Genomic DNA, 23,816 nt, shown 5'->3' with positions numbered 1-23,816 from the left:
AAGGTCAGCAAAGTGTCACACTGAATGATATTAGCGCCCGAGAGAGGTGATGACAAACCATGTAAGCATGTGTTAAAGGGAGAAAATACACTCCACATGAGAATTTCAGGAGTTAATATGCCAAACCTTTTCCTAAGTCTGCTAATTTGCTCTGAAATTTCACTGAAATGAGCTTTTTAGTGGAGCCTTTCTTCAGTCAAACCAGCAAGCTACCTATAACTGAAATGCAACACAAAAACAATATTTTTGTGTTGCAATATTTTAATGAAAATGTACAGATTTGGTTTAATTAAAGCAGCACTACATAACTTTCCTTCTTAAGACACTCCCTGTCATGAATTTGATGGTTAGTTCTCGAAGCTATCTTTAGAGCAACTTAAAGCCACTCTGCATATGTTTCTGACCTTAAAACTCTATGCTGTTTTTTTTTTATTTTATTTTATGGCACCCTGACATTCGTCTCGTACACTTGTTTCCCTGCAGGCTGAGAAACTGCACTTCATAACTATATTTTCTGTCCCTGAGCATCACTTTACAGCATCATTTCGCTTTACAGCACAACACACTAATAGTTCTAAATGTGCACCATAGCTGATTCAGCAAAGAAAGCCAAAAGGACTTTATCAGATGAAGAGATAAGATGAGTGTCAACATCAGAGTAACTTTTATTGGCTGGAGAGAGCACAGAGAAGAAACAGGTATCAAGACGGATACTGAATTAGCCGTCTTTAGGTGGCACCAAAGTTCATTTAGTGTTGCTTTAATATATACAGGTGAAACTCAAAAAGTTAGAATATTGTGCATAACCTAACGTATTTCAGTAATTTAACTTGAAAAGATAAACTAATATATAGATTTGTTACATGCAAAGTGAGATATTTCAAGCATTTATTTGTTATAATTTTGATGATTATGGTTTAAAGCAGGGGTGCCCAAGTCCGGTCCTCAAGATCTACCATCCTGCAACTTTTAGATGCAACCCTTCTCCAACACACCTGAATCAAATGACTGGCTCGTTACCAGGCCTCTGCAGCGCTGAATGACATGCAGATGACATCTGATTCAAGTGTGTTGGAGAAGGGTTGCATCTAAAAGTTGCAGGATGGTAGATCTCGAGGACCGAACTTGGGCACCCCTGGTTTAAAGCTTATGAAAACCCAAAAATCAAAATCTCAGAAAATTAGAATATCAGACGAAATAAAAAAATAAAGATGCTGAATACAGAAATGTTGAGTATAGTCATGCATATGACCTCAGTACTTGGTTCGAGGCCCAGTGGACCAACACCAGCAGATGAAGTGGCTCCCAAATCAACACCGACTGTGGAAACTTCACACTGCACTTTAAGTGTCTTGGATTGTTGCCTCTCCATTCTTCCTCCAGACTCTGGGACCTTGATTTCCAAATGAGATGCAAAATTTGCCCCATCAGAAAGGAGAACTTTGGACCACTGCACAATGACCAGTTCATTTTTTATTTAGCCCAGGTAAGACGCTTCTGATGTTGTGTTTTGTTCAGGAGCGGCTTGACAAGAGGAATCTGACATGTGAAGCCCATGTCCAGGATCCGTCTATGTGCAGTGGCTCTGGAAGCACTAACCTCAGCCTCAGTCCACTCCTTGTGAAGCTCCCCCACACAAGGTCTTTTCCTGACTATCATCTCCAGGCTGCGGTCATCCCTCCTGGTTGTTCCACCTTTTGCTTCCACTCAACTTTTTATTGATGTGCTTTGATGCGGCACTTTGAGAGCAACCAACTTTTTTGGAATGACCTTTTAATGCTTTCCCTCCTTGTGGAAGGTCGTAATGATGGTTTTCTGCACAACTGTCAGGTCAGCAACCTTCCCCATGATTGTGAATTCTACTGAAATAGACTGAGAGACCATTTAAATGCTCAGAAGTCCTTTGCAGGTGTTTTGGATTAATTAGCTGGTTAGAGTTTGGCTACAACATACCTTTTCACACTAATCTAATTTTCTGAGTTTTAAGCTGAAAGCCATAATCATTAAAATTATAGCAAACTTAATGCTTAAAATATTTCACTTTGCATATAATGAGTCTATATAATATCTTAGTTTACTTTTTTAAGCTGAATTACTGAAATAAATGTAGTTCTTCATATTCTATTTTCTGAGGTTCACCTGTAGAGATGTATTCCTTAGTTATACTTTATTACGCACATTATGATGAGTCAGGAATAAGAATAAACAAGAAGCCTAATTCTTCTGGACATGCCGTGACGTCCCTCCTCACTGCCTACTTCCTTCCTACTGGCCTGCTTGTCCACGTCCACCTGAAAAGCCCTGCGTGTAGATCCGGTTAATATGACCTCTGTTCATGTTTATGTTTTTATTTTCTTCTTCTAATTGTGCTTTTTGTGTTTGATTGCTAAACCTGCCACTGCCTCCTTGTGCTGCCTGACAGAATCAGGTCAGGGAGATTTTACTCTTTTTTCCTACCGTCACAAACAGTGCAAGGCTTTAGATGTAAAAATGTTGAGAAAGAGAGAAAAAGAGAGAAAAAAAAAATAGATTGTCCAGAACAGTTTTCTCCCATCCTGTCCCCTATTTATGTTCACTTTTACTCAAAGGCATACCCTGATTAAGTTTCCTGAAGATATGTCCAGATGTTTAAGACTTGTCTGAAGTAATTCAGACTAAGGATAAGTGAAAACCGACAGTTTTAACAGTCTTCATATTTCATGTACATTGCAGAGTGGTGGATGAATAGAGAGAAAATAAAGGGTGGAGCGAAGGGAATAAAGGTCTTAGTGTTAGCGATATCAGCAGGGCGGTTTTCTCCGTGAGGATAAATCAGCGGTGGTTCTCCTCTCATCAGCTGCCAGATCACCACAGGAGGGAGGACTGGCCATGCCTCCTCTTCCTCCTGTCCTCTCATCCGCCTCGAACATCTCTGAGCCGTTAACATTACGAGGAGGACTGTCACAGAGAGCTTTACAGAAAATAAAAGGTGTGAAAACATTTCTAGTTGAAGTGGAAATCAGCTGTCTGACTCCCAGAAGTGTGTCTGCACGCTGTTTGCTTTGAGCCTCGCTGGCAAATGTGTCAGGGTTTGCCGACAGTTTCCTGCCAGGCGGGACCCCGTGTGCAGAGAAGACGGAAAGTTCCTCCTGTTCAGTTCGCTGTGCGAAGCTCGATCTGTGCCAGAGACTCGGTGCGTCCCGGAGGGAACGCTCAGCTGTCTCAGAGCTGCTGACACCAGACATTTAGTCTGCTGACATTTGTGGGTGACATGTCACGAACGGAAGGAGTCCTAAAACCCCTGAGTAACCTGGCAGTACAGTGCCACAACATCCATGGCCTGGCCACAGTAAAGGTCACACACTAATGCTTTATTGGCCCACCTTTCTGCTGTGATTACAGCTTATTGCAAGGTCACATTTATTTCTTTTCAGTGTTGTTGCTTTTTGCTTAGGCTGTTGGTTGGTTGCCAGTCCATGTGTGAAAATAATACCCCTACTCCCTGAACCACTCCCTCCCAACTTGACTATGGCTAATTTATTGTTGTAAAAAGCTGATTAACCAGTTTATTTAGATAGTCAGCTGCTAAAACTAGACCTAACCAACCTACAGGCCCTTGCAGTTGGCACTAAGCGTGATGGGAGCATCACTTCATTCACTGCTTTTCTTACACCAACACAGCCACGACCAATGAGCTTCACTCATCAGATCACATGATCTTTTTATATCAACACAGACTCCAGTCTGTTTCTTCCTCTTCTTTTACAATTAGTCTTAGTAATCGGTGGTTTTGTCAAGGCTACATAGCTGACTAGTTTTCTTTACATTTGTCACATAGAAATGCTTTAAGTTAAGTTTTTAATTTAAAGCTTAAAGTCTTTCTCTATCACAATCACGCAAGATTTCTTCTCTGGAAATTATGATCCATTACTGGTGCTTTAGGTTTGAATGAGTTTGACTTTTCTTAACCTAGTTTGTCTTATAAACTTCCTCAGTTGCTCTTTTGCTTGATGCAACCCAATAAATCGACCCTTCTAAAACAGGGTTTTGCTGGGTTCGGTGGAACAGAGGGGTTAGAGTTAAATAACTCACTGCTAGCTAAAACATTTATTAATCATTGTAGTTCTTGTCTAATCTGAGGCTCCTGCCTGTTTGCTGAGTAAAATCCAGGTAGTGACTTTTTCTTCTTTGGTCTGGCAGTGTATGTTTGCAGTTAGAGGTCATGAATCTTTCATAGATCTTTTTGTGAAAAGTTCTGTTTCAAATGCAGCAGCTGGAGGAATATAAGGTTTTATTTCAATCTCATGAAGATGACGGTTTTCATCATTATTTAGGCTTCTTTGCTATTGAGCATGTTGCTTGAATTCTTACTTGGTGGACTCGTGTTTTAGTTTTCATAGTGCTGATGAAAAACCACTGTGGTGTTTGATACACAGCAGCAGGAAAACCCCTTTCACAATAAAGTTTTACTTCATTATTTGGTGCTTTCATTATTCAGCAGAAATGGCTGTTGTTGCAGCAGATTATACTGATTATTAAACCAGCTTCAAGGAATTAAAGAATTGGATTTGGACGTTGTGTCAGCTGTAGCCCTTATGGTACAGCCGCGAGAAAAAGTTTCTGCAGCAGTGGATCTTTTATTGGCATCACTAAATGTTCCCTGGATTTATTTCTTGGTGTATACATGTGATAGTTGCATCAAGATGCTGGAAGGTTAATGAAGCAGGAGTAAAGAGTTAAATATACAAAAGATTAAGTGTAGAAATATGTACAGGCCACTTTTTGAAGTTGTCCAGGATGAGTTTGCAGGTGCTTTGATTGTTCTGTGTTTAAGCAGTCCTAGCTGAAGTTTTTTTTTACTTTTATTTTTTTGCATCTGAAAATGATGCTGCTTTTTTTTTTTTGGCAAACATGACTATAATTACTGCTAATGGTCCATCAACCATCAAATCAACCAATCCTCTCCTCTCCTCGCTGATTTACATTTTTGCCACCATCTCCACATGGACACGACAGGCTGTCATGTTTCTGTTTTATTTCAGTCCTTTTTAATCCCTCCAAAGTCATGTATCACTGACCCTCATCTCTGCATCGACACATGGGGGCTGCTGTGTCACAGGATTCCTCTCCCACGCAGATATGATCAGGTATTTATTGCCATGCTTTGCCTTCCTCCTCTCTAGCAGCCGAACTTGGATGCCTATCAGCATTCACTGGCAGTGCGATAACTCACAGAGACAAATGAAGGCTTCCTTCCTTGTCAGAATAACTCAAACATCTCCTGTGAATCTGCCCAAACATAACATGCTGTGTTTAGAGCTAAAGGGGAACTAAAATCAGCCACACCAGTCAAAATGAAGGTAAGGACAGCTGTTTGTGGATGGACTGCACGCACCTCCAGCTTCTCTAGACTGTGATCCACGTGCTGTGTGCCGCAGTGGGTCCCAGCTGGGTGTGCTGTGGTTGGTATGAGGGTCAGCACCTGCCGGTCCAAAGCCATGGCTCTCTGCAGAAGAACCGGGCCCTTCCCCTGCAGGGGAGGGCTGAGCATCTGGTCTGAGAGGGTGCGTTCAGGATCTGAATTCAGCTTGAGACAGAAATGCACTTAGCAGTTTTTACAGACCACTTATAGGGCTGGTGTGATGTGGCTGTAGTGTCACAAATGTATTTTAGTGAGAAAATTTAAGATAACTATCCTTCATGTTATTGGAGGACAAAGACCTTGTTAACAGAAATTTGCCAAAGTTTGCTCTGCTCTCCCGTTGCTCCTGACCTAGAAGTCTGCAGCCGTCCAGGGGCGGCAAGATTAATTGCGCTTGTTTGCTGCTTTAAGTCAGAATGATGAGCAAAAACATACTTCTGCCTTATTTGTGTTTGATTGTAAACAGCAGGATTGTTTCACCTCCTCACAGCTTTAAAAACAATTTAAACAAAAAAAAATGAAGCAGCACGTAAATTTAAAAACTCACAGATCAAAGATTCATGATTGTGATGAACTGCTGTGCGATAAACTGTATCGCTCAAAGGAGCCACAAGCCAGAAAATAATAAGGCTTTAAATGAACTATGATTTATAGCCCCACACTTAACTGTCACATAATGCTTTTCTTTTAAAGTGGACTGAATATTCTGGCTCATGGCGAGGGTTGCTTTTTGTTTTAAAAGATTTCTGAATTAACTTACCACGGTCATGACATCATGTGTAGTTAATGGCTTTAGACCAAGTCAAGTTTTACAATCTGTCCGGTTCGGAAACAACCACATGTGGGTTGGTGATAATTAAAGGGGAAAAAAATCTGATCAGTCCTCATTTGTGGCCTTCACCTGCAGCCTTAACCTTGGGGCAGGTGATTCAGCAGCAGATCTGATCAGAAAAAATGATGTTTTCTCAGCAGGAGCGTTGGTCTGATTCAGTTTGTGTGGGCTAAGGGTAACACAGTGATGTTCCCCCACCCCTCAGCTAAACTATTCAGGTGGGTCAGACAACCTGGAGCAGACCCTGTAGCAGAACTAACCCTCAGAGGGTTCTGCTTGGAAGGAAAATCACTGAAGGAAGATCTAATAAAAAGATCGACTGTTTTTCTGTCACTCAACTTGCCCTGAAGGGAACGACTGTTGCAAACTCAGCTGTTTTCACAAAGCATTTTCAGTTTGATCCTCTGTGGCTTGAGGGATGTTGAACTAAGTGGTATCTTGTTGAGAAGGCATTGTAGTCATTTCAGGTATTGATCCTCCATGGTGGAACAGGCATTAGAATTATTTATACAAGTCAAGTTTGCTTCAGTGGCTTTTACAGACAGGGATACTTTATTTAACCCCTTTAAAGAGCAATACAGAAGTTCCTTTGAACCTTAAGGCCTCTACTGTGTTTAAACCTGCTGGGATTCACACGTACCAGGCTTCAAAATACTTGTTTGGTATGGATTCTGGCATTACATGGGAGTTTGTCTTGATATTCGACTCCAGTAAAGGTCAGGGTATCACCTAAATGATCACAATTTGTCCTCTCAGGAGGTTCTGAGAGGATCTGTCTGGTTGCACTGAGACTGAAAGTAAAGCAAATTTTCCATTACCTTCTTCTGAGTGAACCTTCCAGAGACAGTCATGCCTGCTTATTTTTTTCTCATAATTTATTTTGGTACTTTAGATTCATTTAGTTTTGTTTCATTCTTGAATGTAAAAGCAGTCAGAGTTTAGTTGTTTGGTTTTGGTTTGATTTAGTCTGGTTTTCTTCATGTCAATCCTTATTTTTCATTATTGTTTTCTTTAATGAAACTGATCCTGAACATCTTCAGCTCCATTCTGGTCTCCGCTAACTCTTACGAAAACATCTGCTAGCTCTTTTCCTGGTTCTTGCTGATTTTTTTAGTAGCTTTCAGAAAACACTGATGAAATTAGCAAAACACACTCACTAAAGTTTTTTTTTTATCTTTTCTTTTTTGATGAGTTTTTTTTCCTTTTTGTTCATGTTAAAGCTTCCTGTTTTGTTTCAAACATACAGAGAAAAAGTTTGTTTGTTAGTCCTGCAGCTCTTAGATGTTTCCCTGCTGCAGCACACTTGATTAAAATAAAATATTTCTGCCAATGCTTGTTGATGAGTTCTGCACAAGCCTATAAATGACCCATTAATTTAAGTCAGGTGTGTTGTAGCAGGAAAACATCTGGAACCTGCAGGATAGTGGCCAAAGAGGTCCAAAGCTGCGACTCCCGGCTCTGAGTAAAGCTCCTTCTGCAGCAAAGCTAGCATCAAGATTCTCAGATCAGCAAAAGCACGACATTTTACATGTTAGACCGTGATCGTGTAGAGAATCCCAGACACATGAACTGTTAGACAAGAACTGATAACAATCATGTTTCTGCTCCATCTCAGCTGGAGCTGCTGGTTCATGTTAAAGCGTCCTGCTTGAGCCTCATGGTGTCCTTTTATTTTTTTCTTAAAGAAAGAATCTTTCAGGATAATAATTCTGCAATCATCAACATTTTGTTAATTGCAGACATGAATTTGCAGGTTAAAGGGAATTACAGAAGTTCTTTCTCCGTTTTTGTATGAAATAGAGGAGTAAAATCTGGGGTTTTTCAAAGGTTTGATTTTGATCAATGATACATTTTCTGCTAATTTCATCCATGTGTGAAGGACTCTGTCTGGGGCCTTATTTACGTGCCTCAACCATGCAGGCTTGTGTAAAACAGGAAATGTTCAGAGCTTATTGGAAACCAAACTCACATTTAATATTTAAAATATGGATTGTGGCTCTAACTTGTGGGTCTGAGAAAGTTGTCTCTTCTTTGATCCTATCCTCCTGTGATCTATAAACTCTTCACTTTTGCATCTGCTGAGGTAAAGTCAAGGATGATCTGTTAGATGAGTGATGGGCTCGAAGCCACTCGGCTTGCCTCGTTGCCACCAAGGTCCTGACCCAGATAAACATTTAAAGGATGGATTGGTGGATAAAAATGTCCGCTGTACATCTTTCCTTCCCGTGGAACCTTTTTTGTGCCCGCTGGCTTACACAAGTACAAGATAGTTTCTGCATGGCTGATTCCAGAAATAAAGGATCCTCCAACCGTGGCAGGATATCATATTTTTGTTGGGGATGATCAGTAAAGTGAAAAATTGCCTTCATAGAATATCATCCTGTCTGTGTGCTGAGTAGATCACTGGCAGTGAATGAAGCTGGGTTGATTCTCCAAAGACTTCCTGGGTGCTGATGTGTGTCTTACAGGAAGTCAATCCAGGGATTAGGAATTTAAATCTCTGTCCCAAACGTGTGCTGGGTTAATCTTCACTGTTTCTGCTTGATCATTAACAGGATGCTGACAGGAAGCCTACACTATTTTCTAAGGTTAAACTTGAAGGACAGTATTTGTGTTTGATAGGGGACAAAAAATATATCTGAAGGAGTATTCTTTTAAACACAGAAATTAAAACAAGAGCTGAGTTGAAAAAGACGTATTTTTTAATATGTGTGTGTGTGGTTCTTTGTTAGATGGATATCTTAATAAACACCATCTGGCTGAGCAGGCATGAGGTTTACCTTTCTCACATACGTACACAGAACCTGCTGAGGCGGAAAGACATGAAGCGAGACAAATCAAAGGGGTGCAGGATAAAAAGCCAGGAGAGGGAATGGTGGAGGGATAAAGTAGGAAAGAAAAGGAGGAGAGGATAAAGGAAGAGCGAGAGGACGGGGATGAGAGCAGATGGTCAGAATGAGTCAGAGGGAATGCAGATTAAAAAATGCTGTATGTTTCATAATCAGGTGATTTGTGATGAATAAAAAAATAAAAATGCAGATGAACCAGGAAGCAAAGGATAAAATAAAAGGATAAAAAGAAAGGTGTTGTTCTAAACACCTGTCGGTCAGTTACAGAGGAGACAAGAGCAGAAATACGCCTCGTTTCATGTTCAATATCATCAGAAGACATTGAGCTCAACATTGAGTTTTACCTCACATACTCTCCCATGAAAGTTCCCCTTCTTAAAAAAAAAAAAAAAAAAGATAAAAGAGGTTTTTTAATTAATTTCTGTCTGGTATGAATCTCTGCTCTGGCAAGAAATATACATGAGAAAATGAAAGCACATCCTCCCTGTTCTGTTCTGAAGTTTTGTGTCAGAATGTAATAAAGTAAAATCATCTGGTAACTAGAAGGTCTTCAAATGAGATAAATGCAACAAACAGGGTTCAACGATGATTTTTAACAAAAACTAAACCAAAATATGTCACGTATGGCGGCGGAGGTGAGGACCCAACTGCAGGCATAATCAGGCAGGCGGCAGAATCGGTGCAGGTAAAGGGTTTATTTACCAAAACTCAGGACAGGGAACCACACACAACAGGGAGTAAACCATAATAAGGATCTGACAAGAGCAAACTGAAAACCACGGGGATTATATGCACAGAGGGAGTAACAAGGAACAGGTGAAGTGAATGAGCAATTAGACCAGGTGAACTAATGAGCCAGAAACAGGAACCACAGGAACACGAGGAAAAACCCGAGACCAAAACAAAACAGGCCCTGCAACGAAGTTCAGTGTGGCGACCTGGAGGCCGAGCAGACAGCAGACTTGACTCAGCAGGTCGGCCAGAGAGCTGCATGGACTGGAGCCGGACCTCCAGAGGACGGGCAGACCAGATCTCTGGAGGCTGAGCAGGCTGGGTCTCTGGCGGACGGCCAGAGGGCGGTATGGACTGGAGCTGTACCCATGGAAACGCAGATTGGAACTGGATCTTTGGGAGGCGCGCTGTGTGAGGCCGGAGTGCTGCGTGGAGCCAGATCTCTGGGAGGAGTGCTGACTGAAGCTCTGGTGGGCGACCGGGAGGTCGCACAGACAGGAGCTGAGTCCCTGGAGGATGACCGGGAGGTCGCACAGACAGGAGCTGGGGTTTCGGCCAGAAAACCGAGCCGACAGATGCCGAAACACTGGAAGCACTGACTTCTGGGGGGCTCTGTAACATCCATATTATGGCGAGCCCAGGCGCCAGAGGCAGAAAGGGACAATCTTCTTGGAGCCGGGAACCAATAGCAGGTGAGGAGCGCCTCGACCTGAGATCCCCTCGGAGCCAGGAACCAGAGGTGGGTGAGTGTCTCGATTGGAGACCCCTTGGAGCCGGGAACCAGTGGCGCGTGAGGAGCGTCTTGACCAAAGACCCCTTTAGGGACAGGAACTAGAAGAGAGGAGTCTCGACCATAGACCCCCTTAGGGACAGGAACTAGAAGAGAGGCATCTCGACCATAGACCCCTCTGGAACAGGAACCAGAAGAGAGGCATCTCGACCAGAGACCCCCAAGGAACTGGAACCTGAAGAGCTGAACAAGACCTGGGTGCAGGCGTCAGAGGCTGAAGAGCTGAACAGGACCTTGAAGCTGGCGTCGGACGGTGAAGAGCCAAACAGAGCCTGGGCACAGGCGTCAGACACTGAAGAGCCGAACAGGACCTGGGCGCAGGCGTCGGACGCTGAAGGGCCGGGCAGGACCTTGGAGCCGGCGTTGGGCACTGAAGCACTGGAGCAGAGCTGTGAGCCAGCATGGACTTTGACTGTGGAGCCAGTGGCGACATGGACCTTGGAGCTCTCCTTCTCCTAGCCATCCCCACTGTCCAGGCGGCCCCCTGAGACCAGTAGCAACCAAATGGCAATGGTCGCCTCACCAGTCTGGATCCCCAGAACGGCAAACCCTTGGGATCATTATCCATCAGAGTGGCACACCAATTCAGCCAACTCACCAACTCTGCTGACCTGATAAAGGGATGGACATCTGGGTCCACATGTGGCCAGTCCCAACTGTCTGCTGGGTCCATGTCTGGTCAGATCCTTCTGTCAGGTATGGCGGCCGAGGTGAGGACCCAACTGCAGACAGAATCAGGCAGTAGGCAGAATCGGTGCAGGTAAAGGGTTTATTTACCAAAACTCAGGACAGGGAACCACACACAACAGGGAGTAAACCATAATAAGGATCTGACAAGAGCAAACTGAAAACCATGGGGTATATATGCACAGAGGGAGTAGCAAGGAAGCAGTAAAGTGAATGAGTAATTAGACCAGGTGAACTAATGAGCCAGAAACAGGAACCACAGGAACACAAGAAGGAAAACCGAACTAAACATAACAAATCTGAAAACCAAATTATGAACATAACAGAAACTGAACATGACAAAAACCCAGAGCTATAAACCATGATCAACATCTAACACACACCAAAACCCAGGAACCATGACCAAAATATAAAAACTGTGTGAAAAAGTCCACCTTCTCCGCCTCTATCGGAGTTAAGAAGGTCCTGTAAGTAGCAGCCAGGTGCTGCTGATCAACTGTATATGATTAACTGTTCGTCAGCACCTCTGTCAAAGCAGAAGTTTTGAGTTTGTGGGTCTGGTTTCCTTCCCAGTTAAATGAAACTAGCTGTTAAACTTTAGCTCAAAATGAACTGTAACGGTTAAAATTTCTCATCACTATCTGTTTATCTGACAACCTCCGAGCTGTAGACTGTAGACCGCTGTAGCTGTTTAGACTGCAGATTTGTTTTTTATTACAGATAAAGACTTCATTTCAGATCAGTTTAAGCTTTTTTATGCTGCTGTTTTCAAATAGATCATCTCTGAGATGTTTTCTTTAGAATTTCAAGGTTGAGCTATGAGAAAAGAAGAAAAGAAGACACTTCTTAGAAATGTGTGTCAGAATTGTGGTGAAGCAGCTTTTGTCTTTTAGAAAATGTTCCATTTTCAAAAGGGTTTTCAGGATTGTGAAGATGCGAAAGTAATATTTCGTGAGAGGTCATGGAACGTTCTGGAGATCTGAAATGATGTTGGCAGCCTCTTCAATTTTCTTCAAGCAAAGTGTGAGACAAATAAATTCCAATTCAATAACGTCTAACAACATTTTTGTTTTATCATTCTCTGCTTTGTTGTAATAGTTGACACAGAAGGATTTTATGGTTCCACTTTCCACATCCAGCTGGTTGAGGATGACTCTGGTGTAAGGTAGAGACATGTCTGTGTTGACGTGTGCCGCCATTGCAACCCTCAAACCCTCCCATGTAGCTGATCCCAGTTTAACTCCTGCACAGGTGTAGCAAAGATGTGCAAAGGCAAGACAAACACGGCCTGTGTGGGAAAATGCAGCAGCCTCATTCTCTGAAAAGGTTCTTTGTTGCAACTCATCGTCCATCTCAGCCAGGTTTGGCTTGCTGGTTAAATGAGTGTAAAACGGTGAAAAACCTCATTTGGGAATATTGTAACCTGCTGAGTGGCATAAGATAAGGTCTAATTTGTTATTAAATTGGACCATCATGTTTCAAATGGTTCCAGCTGCACCAGTACAACTCTCACAACTGTCTGTAGTTATTAATTAAAACACGCTGGTTGTTTAAGACAACCCCCCCCCCCCCCCCCCCCCCCCCCCACACCCCCACCCACCTTACAGTTTTTGTCAGCAGGTCAGAAACAACAAGGTTGAACAGGAGCTTTTACAAGCTGATGGGCAGTGAAACAGGAGAGCTGTGCTGATGCTGCTGTGGCCGGTCTGGACGTCTCGGTTCGTTTCTCAGCTCTGTCTGGAAATAAAAAGCCATCAGAATGTCTTGATATGATGGATGAATTCATATGAGGCAGAGAAAATCTGTTTTTTATCACTTTTTTTGTGACATTGTAACAAACATGTTGAACTTATCTTAAAACTCTTCAAAAAGATGAATTACAAATTATTTATCAGCATCTCTAAATATTTCTCTCCTCACTCGGACTGAGGTTGGGGGAGTTCTATCCGTTCAGAGTTAAGACTCAGATGTTTTATTACAGCCACAGTCAGCCGTGCCAGAGAAATCTGCTAAATGACGGAGAGATAAAAGACTTCTACAGTTTGTCAGATATTACACCTGGAGGGTGTCTCATCTCTCTTTTCTGTCTCTCAGCTGGTGATGAAGACAAAGACTTTGACATCCAGAAGAACTCAGGAACCATCTCAATCGCCCGTCGCCTCGATGCAGCTCGATGTTCAAACTACAACCTGACGGTGCGGGTGACCGACAGCCACCAGAGCGCCACCACACAGGTCAGAAACATAAACTGCATGGAGTGTATTTGGGATTATGTGTAGTTACTGAGGTATGCATCCATTAAAAACTTTTATCAGAGGCAGAACTGAAACTGAAAAGCTTTGATCGGGACGTCCTAAAGTCATATTTGGCCTGTATCTAGTTTATTGTTTATAACAAACACATCTGCAGCAGTGTTCTTTCTTTCTTTAGATGTCAGCCAACAGAAACTTGGCTGACTTTGCAACTAAAAGGGTTTTTTTTTCTTTGTCCTGACAAGAAATGGCAGTAACTGTTTTCACTGTGATCGCAAGACACAATTAACTGCAGCTTCATGAACATTTGAGTCACATTTTTTTTCTATTTCTATCAGAAACAACAGTTAGCTCGTAGTTATGCATTATGACAATAACATATTACAAGAAAGCCTCCAAAAGTGCTTTTCCTCCCCATGTGAGATCAAAGTGAACAAAAAGTGCATGTGATGACACTTTAGAGTCACTGAGCAAACCCACCCCACTGAGATGCACCAGCAGCTTCAAGCATCAACCTCCAACTACTTAAATCCATATCTTCATTTCATTTTGGAAAATCTTTGCTCAAGAATCTAATTTGAACCCCTGCAGGCGGTCCTGATCAGGTGCTGCGTGTAAAGCAGCTTTGAAGCCCTTCCTTCCATATTTTGTGTTGTTCACGCTGAGCTTCCATTTCCTCAATCCCTGTGTATTCCATCTCCAAACTGCAGGCCTACATCCGTGTGCTGGACATGAATGAGCATCGCCCTGTCTTCTTGAAGCCACTTTATGAGGTGAGAACAAATCTTCAGTTAAGTGCAGAGTTTAGATGAGGAGAAGTGACAGCAATAATATACAAAAAGACATTCTTTGCTAATAATTGTGGCTTTAGCAGGATGCAACCAGGATTGAAAAGCAGCTGACGAGTATCAACACCATAATAACAAGACCTTATTTCTGCAGCCAATGTTGACATATTTGTATTGTGTGTGTGCAAAATGCACATCATTCTTGTTTTTAATGTACTCATTTGTGGACAGATGTTTCTCTGTAGATTCTTAATTCTTAGGAGGTCATGGTTGACTTCACTGAACACATGCAACAATGTGGTTGTTGTAATAATTTTCACAACAACCATGTTGTAATTTTCAAGGTCATGTGAATACACTGGATATTTTGAATGTGCACAGTGGCTGATTCAACAAAGAAACACAGGAAGACATCTGAGGAAAAGAAAGAAAGAGAAAAAGGTGCAGAGCAAACTATTGAGACAAGAGTCAGCATAGGATTGACTTACTGGCTGGAGAGAGTCCAGAGTACAGACAGGATGCAGAATTAGCCATTGTTAGGTAGTGCATCACTGGGAAAATCTCCCAAAGTTCTATAGTGTGTCTTTAAGTTTTCCTATTACATTAACTAACCTCTAGGTGTTTTTTTTTTGAGGTGGATGAAGGTGGATGTGGTGGATCCAGCATCCTGTCCAGCATTCAGCAGTTTGCTGCTCTTTTGTTTGTTGCTTGCATGAAGCTTTTATACCCAAAAGTGCCCTGTAGAAACAGCTGTGTTCTCCAGGGCTGCCATTGTTTTTGTTGACTGACTGTGAATGCATCTGTATTCATCGGATGTTAGTGTCATGTGTTGGTAAATGACCTCAGACAGGAGACCACACAAAGAAAAGCTCATAATGAAAAGATTAAAGATTTTTCACAAGTCTCAAATTCTTTTCAGTTCGAGTGCGAGTCCAAGTGGAGTTTGAAGTCATTGAGATGCGACTTAAGTGTGACTTGAGTTTGAGTCTTAAGAGAATAATATATGTCAAACATCAACCAGTACACACAATCAGATCAGATTAGATGCACGTGCTTAGACAGCGTTACTAAGACTTGGTTTGTTTGTTTTTCAATGCTGATGGTCTTGTGAAAGACCTCAGGCCAGCAGGATGCTTGTCCTGTAAAAAGGATTTCCTCCAAATTTTATTTTCTTCATCACAATAATCAGCATCTTCTCTGCTTCTACAGATGTTTATTTTCTGATTACTTTTTTAATCAAAATAGTTTTTACATAAAAGTTCTTTCTTTTCCCGTTGTGTTTAAGGTGAGGGTTCCCGAGGATACCTCCCTGTGGAAAGACATCCTGCAGATCAGTGCTCAGGATACAGACACCAACAGCAAACTGGTGTTCTCCATCCACAGCAGCCTTCACCCGGACAGCACCAAGTTCTTCCACCTGGACCCAAAGAGTGGAGTTCTGGTCCTGACGGAGGAGTTAGACTACGAGAAGATCTCTGTTCATACGCTTATTATCATGGTAAATACACAGTCATCAGGGCAGGACAGAGGAATCCGAAAAGGATGAAAAAACAAGAAAAAACATGTCATAACAAGACATGATCATGTCTCTTGATGTTCACTACAGCTGTCTTCCTTCCGAGACGCAGTGATTTCTACCTCTATTACTACTAAATTACAAACATGTACCGCTACCATCTGGTGTATTCACTTTGAACCAGTTAATGAAAACGTGTTTGATGTTAGTGAACCAAATTTAGAGTTTGTTTTTTTTAACACTTAATGTTCACTAAGGTAAACATAGATTTTTTTTATTAATATTATTTGTTTTGCTGCTTTTATTCACCTTAGACATCTATCTATCTATTTTACACCTCTGCCTTTTCTTATTCAGAGTTAAGAGGGGCGCTAGAGCCTGTCACAACTTCCATGGGTGAGAAGTGGGTACAACCAGAATGGTTTCCACCTCAGATGTGTTTTATACACAACCCCAGTATTCATGACATGCTGATATGCATTCTTATAGCGATATGGACTTTTGACTGCCCGTTATTCTGCCATATTTTTACCCTTAACAATGATAAAAATCAAATTAATGATTGTTATATTGGATTTTATTATGCTTAAAAAAACATGTTTATACACAAAATAGTTAGAAAAAATACAAACATCAGCTCACAGTCTGTATATGATCAGTTAAATCCCTGTAGCATCCTCAGTGAACTGTGTGAGTTTCAGTATTTTCTGTTTGTCCTGCTGTTGTAATTTTAAGGACCTCAGCAGTCTTTCACTGCTTCCCTCATTGAAACATCTCTTCCTCAGGTGCGTGACCAGGAGATACCAGTTAAGAAGAACTTTGCAAAGGTGGTGATTTACGTGGAGGACTGTAATGACCACTCGCCAGCTTTCTTCAGGCCCCGTTACGAGGCCAGCATATCTAACCTGGCCCCCACGGGCTCAGAGGTCGTCCGAGTTAAGGCCCTGGACAAGGACATGGGGAGCAATGCAGACATCAGCTACTCGCTGCACTCTGGTGAGCACCAGGACCTATTTTTATATTTTATCTAGGCTTGCTCCTTTCCACCTCAACACTATTTCACATTCATTTAGTTATACATATTCACACCTGGGAGCTGCCACCATTTTCTAATTTTGAAGCCTGGGAACTGCCCTCCTTCAACCAAAGCCTGTGAATGTCGCACACTTGGCTCTAAAGAAGAAGAAGAAGAGAATGGAAACAAAAGATTTCAAGGGTGCAGAGAATATGCAGAGAATATATCTGAGAGATTCTCAATTATCTTCCCAGCTACAATTTTCTGTTTGGTATTTAAATTTCAGCATCAGGGCCTCAGTCGTCTTTTTGTCCTGTGTTCGTTCTTTTACTTTAAACACTACAGCGAAACATTTGGAGCCTCTGAGAAATCAGGGAAACAGCTAAGTTACACAACTTACACGACAACCCTCTCACACATCGGAGTAGGATTAATCCAGCGGATGCTGCTGATGATGTGCAATCAAAGTGCATGGAAGAAAGTGTGACAGAGCTGACCCCGGCTGCTGCTAAGAATCAGTTTGTGCAGACTCAGAGTGTTTCATAGTGCAAAGAACATCCATCTTTACAACTGATTTATCTCAGATTCAGCTTTAAAAGACGTATTTTGTCTTCAGAGCGGGGGAAAAAAAAAAAAAAGATAAGGGGGTGAGATAAATGTCACTGTTCCCAGAGCTGTTTCTTTCATTTGAATTACAGCAGAGCCAAAAAAAAGTGATGCTTTTATAATTCCAGATCTCAACAATACTGGAAACAGTCATCTGAATGTGATGCTGTAAGTTGAAGTTGGTTAGGTGGAAGCAGGTGGAAATGGTCTGTGTGCTTCATACCAGTTCTTACCAGTTTGATTATCACATCAACAACTACAGTAACTGGTCTTGAAGCTGCTTTTTTTGTTGCTGTTTCTTTTATATAACACGATTTTCTTTCTCCCTGCAGGTAATATTGACAACGTCTTCTCTATAGATCCAGAGCTGGGCTCCATCACTGTTTCCAAACCACTGGACCTTCAGCCTCAGGACCGGTTCCACCTCACAGTGAAGGCCACTGATCAGGGCTTCCCTCAACGCTCCGACCTCAGTTCCGTCCACGTCATTATCCGCATCTCCGACCGAACCCCACCCACCTTCCCCTCAGATGAATATTTAACAGAGATCAGTGAATTAAGTGCTCCTGGAACACCAGTGGTCACAGTCTCAGCAGCCAGCCCAGCTGCAGTGTATTATGGGATAGAAAGTGGAAACATAAATGGGACATTTTACATCAACCCTTACACTGGGTTGATTTCTACCCAAAGGCTGCTTGATTTTGAGAAGTGTGAGTCCTACAAGCTGAAAGTTACAGCCTCCACCACAGCAGGAGCCTCGTCTAAGACGTTCATCCATATCTATGTAATGGACGAGAATGATAATCCTCCTATTTTTCAGCGGAGGGAGTACCAAGGACAAATCAGTGAGTCAGCTCATATTAACAGCATGGTAATGGGAGAGAGAAACACCCCTCTGGTCATTCAGGCCTCAGATGCAGATCGAGATTCAAACTCTCTGTTGGTGTATTACATCCTTGAGCCAGAAGCTCTGAAAGTCTTCAAGATAGATTCAAGTATGGGCACTATCTCTTTAATCTCACCAGTTGACTATGAAGCCAAAGCTGAGTATAACCTCACAGTGCAGGTGAAGGACTCTGGGGAGCCATCGCTTTACGCAGCAGAGCCTGCCAAGGTCACCGTTCGTGTCCTGGACCTGAATGACTGCGCGCCACAATTCACCACACCAGTGTACGAGCCATCCATCATCTTTCCAGCTGTCAGAGACACAGAGGTTGTCCGTGTCACGGCCCATGACGCCGACTCGGCAGTCTCATACAGCATCACTCAGGGAAATCTTCACAATGCCTTTTCAATTCACCCCAGTACCGGAGTCATCACCGTGAACAATGTGTCTGACTTCAGGTCTTTTTACCAGCTGGTCATCAGAGCCTCCGACGGCCTTTTTAAAGACTCAGCTACTGTCAATATAAATGTAACAAACCTAACAGTGAGCGATCTTGGATTTGAGCAGACAGTGTACTCTGCAAGCATTGCAGAAAACTTAAAGACCGTTAAAACTTTGGCAGCACTGAAAGTCTCAGGATGCTATTTGAATGAACCTCTTTGGTTTTCAGTCATGAATCCGATGGGGAGGTTTGCGATTTCTGAGACGTCAGGTGTGCTTGAATCTACAGGTATCCCTTTTGACCGAGAAGAGCAAGATATTTATGAAGTAGTGGTAAAAGTACAAGACACAAGATCACCACCAAGAACGGCCACGATTCAGGTCAAGGTCTTTGTAGATGATGTTAATGACAACTCTCCACAGTTTCTAAACCTGCCTTTTTCAATGATGATTTCTGAAGACTCAGAACCAGGAGATGTTTTGTATCAAGCCACAGCCATAGACAGGGATCTGGGAGAAAATGCATCCATCATGTACTCTCTGGAAGAGGACTTTGACCTCTTTAGGATAGACCCTGACGTAGGTGATGTATCCCTTCAAAGACCACTTGATTTTGAGGCTCTAAATAAATATGTATTGACAGTCTTGGCAACAGATGAAGGAGAGCCCAGTTACAGCACCTCGGCTCAGCTCAGTATTCAAGTGAGGAATCGAACCAATCCAGTTTTCCAGACTCTTCTTTATCCCCTGAAAGTTACTGAAAATGTTCCCCCGTTCACCACCATCCTTCATGTGCAGGCCAGGAACCCAGAAGGTTATCGGCTCATCTACAACCTCCAGGAGGAAAACTCCTCAAAACATTTTCACATTGATTTTAAGACCGGTGTGTTGACGGTCACCAACCCCCTTGACTACGAAAGCCAAACCATGCATGTCTTGACAGTCCGAGCCACCGACTCTGTGACTGGAGCTTTTTCGGAGGCCTCAATTGAAATAGAAGTGGAGGATTTCAATGATAACGCACCGGTTTTCTCCCAGCCATCGTATAGTGTGAATATTGCTGAAGGGCTTCCAGTCAACACCTCTGTGTTGCAACTCACTGCCACTGACAAAGACTCTGGTAGAAATAAAGATTTGACCTTTCAGATAGTTAAAACGGAGGGAAACGAAGCTGATTTCTTTGAGATAAACCCTGAAAGTGGGTTGATTGTCACAAAACAGGTTCTAGATCATGAAAACACAACACACTTTAATTTAAAAGTCAAAGCCATCGACAACGGCACTCCTGCTTTCAGCAGTGAGGTCCTTGTTTTTATAAATGTTACCGATGTCAATGATAATCCTCCAGACTTTGTAAACTCTCAGTATGAAGCTACACTAGATGAAATGGCAAAATGTGGTCACATAGTCATCAAAATCCAAGCCTTAGACCCCGACTCTGATGACCTGAATAACCTCAAGTACAAAATCATCTCAGGCAATGAAGACCGATACTTCAACATCAACGAATCCTCAGGAATCATCTCCTTTTCTAATGTCTGCAAGAGGAATTTGGATCCTTTCTACAATCTGACTGTAGCTGTGTCTGACGGAGTGTTTCAGAAAACAGCACCAGTCAACATCGACATGATAAACACCAACAGGCACAGTCCGTTCTTCAAACAGAGTCTCTATGAAGCTGAGCTGGCTGAAAATGCAGAGGCAGGAACTCGTGTGATCAGACTGGCAGCCGTTGACCCTGATGACGGGCCGTATGGCAGTGTGGACTACACCATCATCAACACATTCGCCGATGAGAAATTCGCCATTCACAAAGACGGGCAGATTGTCACGACTCAGTCACTGGACAGAGAAAACCCCACGCAGAGAGTCATAGCGATCAAAGTGATGGCTAAAGACGGTGGAGGAAAAGTGGCTTTCTGCACTGTGAAAATTATCCTCACGGACGAGAACGATAACGTGCCTCAGTTTCAAGCTTCTGAGTATCAAGTTTCCATTCAGTCAACTGTAAACAAAGGTTCCCCTGTCATTCAGATCATAGCTTATGATGCTGACGACGGCAAAAACGCAGATGTCACCTACACTGTAGATGAAGTAGAGGAGGTTGTGGAAGACATCATCGAGATCAACCCTTTCACTGGAGTCGTCAGTGTCAAGGAGAGCCTTGTTGGCATGGAGAACAGGATATTCAATTTCAAAGTCAAAGCCCGTGATGGTACTATCCCCTTTTATAACTCCACAGTTCCCGTTCAGGTGAAAGTGATTCCTCCTGAGGTCCCCCTTCCCAAGTTCTCAGAGCCCCTCTACTCCTTCTCAGCTGCAGAAGACTTTCCTATCGGGACGGAGATCGGCTCTGTGAGGGCTGACTCCGACATGCCGCTCATTTACAGTCTGGTTAACGGAAACACAGTTGAAAGCAACAAAGACAAAGTGTTCAGCTTGGACAAAGAGAGTGGGACATTGGTGCTGCAGAAGACCATTGACCATGAAAAGACTAAGTGGTACCAGATAGATGTCATCGCTCAGGGGAACCATAATGGAACGGATGTGGCATCTCTGGTTTCTGTGAGCATCCAGGTCCAGGATGTAAATGACAACCAGCCGGTTTTCGATGCAAGCCCATACAGAGCTTTTCTAGCAGAAAACATGCCTGCTGGAACCACAGTTATTCAGGTGAGACAAAGAAAGTTTTATTTGTATAGATGTACTCGTTTCTAATAGATAATGAGCTAAATAGTTTGAGGTTTACGGTTTAAGCAAAGGCTGAAAAGAAAAGAGCACTTGTCTTTCTACAATCAGTCAATATCAGGCTTTCTGATTTCTTTATGTGAGAGGAATACTTTTTTTCTGTAATTCAGGGAAACAAAAGTCTGAATCAAGTTGTAGGGGATCATTTTACCTTAATTTTTGCGTGGGCTGCACATTATAGAGTTTCTGGAATTTTTGAGGTAGGGTTCACATAACAGTGGGTTGATAACTGGTGTAGTCCTGTTACTGCCAGCGGGGGGAAAAAAAAACAGTTTTGCTTTTAGATCGTAGCTGAAAGTCAGGATGGAAAGGTCCATTACACATCAGGACCTTTTGGTCCATCTCTAGACTGAAGACATCTGATAAAGACAGAATCAATGAACATTGCAACAAGGTGGTAAACTCTATGAAATGACCTAGAAGTTGTTCCGTAGTTCCCATGTAGTTTGGTTAGTACAGCGTAGCCAAGTCCAGGACCAGTTTCTCACATAAAATCATAGACATAAAATACCTCAACAGCAGCACCACAGTTTACTTCCAAAATTTAAAATGACTAAAATAAAGTGACTACAGCAAAACGACTGTGCCTTGTTTCCTAGGTGACCGCCAACGACCCAGACACAGACACCAGCGGTCAGGTGACCTACAGCTTGGAATCTCTGCCTGACGACACCCTGCAGGACATCACCGATGTGTTTGCCATCGACGAGGAGAGTGGCTGGATCACCACTCTGCGGGAGACGGACTGCGAGGCCACCAGAATCTACAGGTTCAACGTGGTTGCCACCGACCACGGCGGTGATGTCAAGCTGTCCTCCAGCGTCCTGGTGGAGGTGATGGTGACAGATGAGAATGACAACGCGCCGAAGTTCACAGAAGACACGTACCGCGGCTCAGTGGTGGAGAACATCACCCCCTTTGAACCTATTGTTTCCATGACGACCACAGATGCTGATGTGTCTCTGGAGAGCCGCCTTGTGACGTGTTACATCACAGGTGTGTACATGAGCATGTTTATTTGTTTTGTTTTGTTTGAGGCCTTTTGTGCAGGGTGTTAAGTTCTGATCATTTCCTGTGAGTTTTTCTGCTCAAGCAGCATCCATGTTTATCAGTGAAACTCCTTCACTGCTGAAGATCTGATGCACTGTTGGATTTATCAAGACATTAATGAGGTGTAATGAAATCTTTGCTAATCGCCTTGAACTGACTCAAGATATTATTCAGAGGAGCGGGCCGACAAGATGAGAATACCAACTAAATGCCCTGCAGCTAACAACACAAACAAAGCCTTGAATTAATGCAAATCCCTGACAGTTAAACTGCTCCAGAGAAGCTTGCTGTCACAACATTGTTTTTTGTAAGAGATAAGTGTTTACACTGGAATTACTTAATGATGGCAGGGTTCGACTCAGATCCTGGCTTGTCTCCAAGAAACAGAAACAGGCAGTAAAGCTGCCCAACACCAGTGTGAGTTCTCTGAAGCCCACTCTACCTAATTCCCTCATTTGTTATTAGTGATTTCAATAGGTTTCTTTCAGAGCTACAGTCTAAACGACATGCAACCCACTTATCCACCAGAAATGTTTGTTTTTACATTTATTTAATGGTCCAGTTACAGACATTCAGATTGTTTTTTGAATGCACCGTTTTCACACTGGTACCAGAAATAAGACGATGGAATTTGTGTTGCGCTCAAGAATTTCTTTTCTGATTGTCTAAAAGTCTCAAATTCTCAAATTCCACGTGAGAAGAAATGCTCTCTCATGTTTCATAGGATATAACATTTCTATTCAGATTTCACTGAAGAAATTAATACAATCCTCCTTCTTCATCTTTCCCATCTATTTTTCTTCAAACTTCTGTCCAAAATACCCTTTTGCATAAAACTTAAAACAGACAGGATGGACTGTGTGAAACAGTTTTCCTGATGATCTGTGTCAGACATGCAGATTTTAAAACTTATTATACTGTTTTGTCCATAAAGGGGGTCTCAGTGGGTTTATTATTTGAGGTCACTCTTTAATTGGATCTTGCAGGAGATTTTATAAATTCTGTCAGCATAAATATCAGTACTCCCAACAATATTTTCAAGTAACTCCCAGTAAGTAATTTAACTTTACAAATGGAAATGCTGCTCTTTCATACATTGCTGCAGGCTGTTTGTGTACAACAGCACCCAGTTAGCGCTTTATCCCTTCCAAGAAAAGCCATGTTCAACTTCAGTCACGAGACCTGCAGGACTGCTCCAGACAGATTCCTTCTTTAAACTGATC

The 23,816-nt window shown here is 42.5% G+C and overlaps 1 protein-coding gene across 1 annotated transcript in view; it reads left to right on the top strand.

Annotated features, from left to right (window-relative positions):
* The window catches only part of fat2 (FAT atypical cadherin 2), a 126,080-nt gene that overhangs the window by 40,443 nt on the left and 61,821 nt on the right, over window positions 1–23,816 (top strand). The window contains exons 7-12 of the mRNA XM_041989958.1: window positions 13,386–13,525; window positions 14,254–14,316; window positions 15,617–15,829; window positions 16,633–16,843; window positions 17,801–21,468; window positions 22,143–22,539. Coding sequence (XP_041845892.1) covers window positions 13,386–13,525; window positions 14,254–14,316; window positions 15,617–15,829; window positions 16,633–16,843; window positions 17,801–21,468; window positions 22,143–22,539 — 4,692 coding nt within the window. The remainder of the gene's footprint in view (window positions 1–13,385; window positions 13,526–14,253; window positions 14,317–15,616; window positions 15,830–16,632; window positions 16,844–17,800; window positions 21,469–22,142; window positions 22,540–23,816) is intronic.

The sequence above is a fragment of the Melanotaenia boesemani genome, chromosome 7 (assembly GCF_017639745.1).
Source record: "Melanotaenia boesemani isolate fMelBoe1 chromosome 7, fMelBoe1.pri, whole genome shotgun sequence".
In the NCBI taxonomy this organism is placed as follows: domain Eukaryota; kingdom Metazoa; phylum Chordata; class Actinopteri; order Atheriniformes; family Melanotaeniidae; genus Melanotaenia; species Melanotaenia boesemani.
This window is presented reverse-complemented; position numbering and strand designations above follow the sequence as displayed.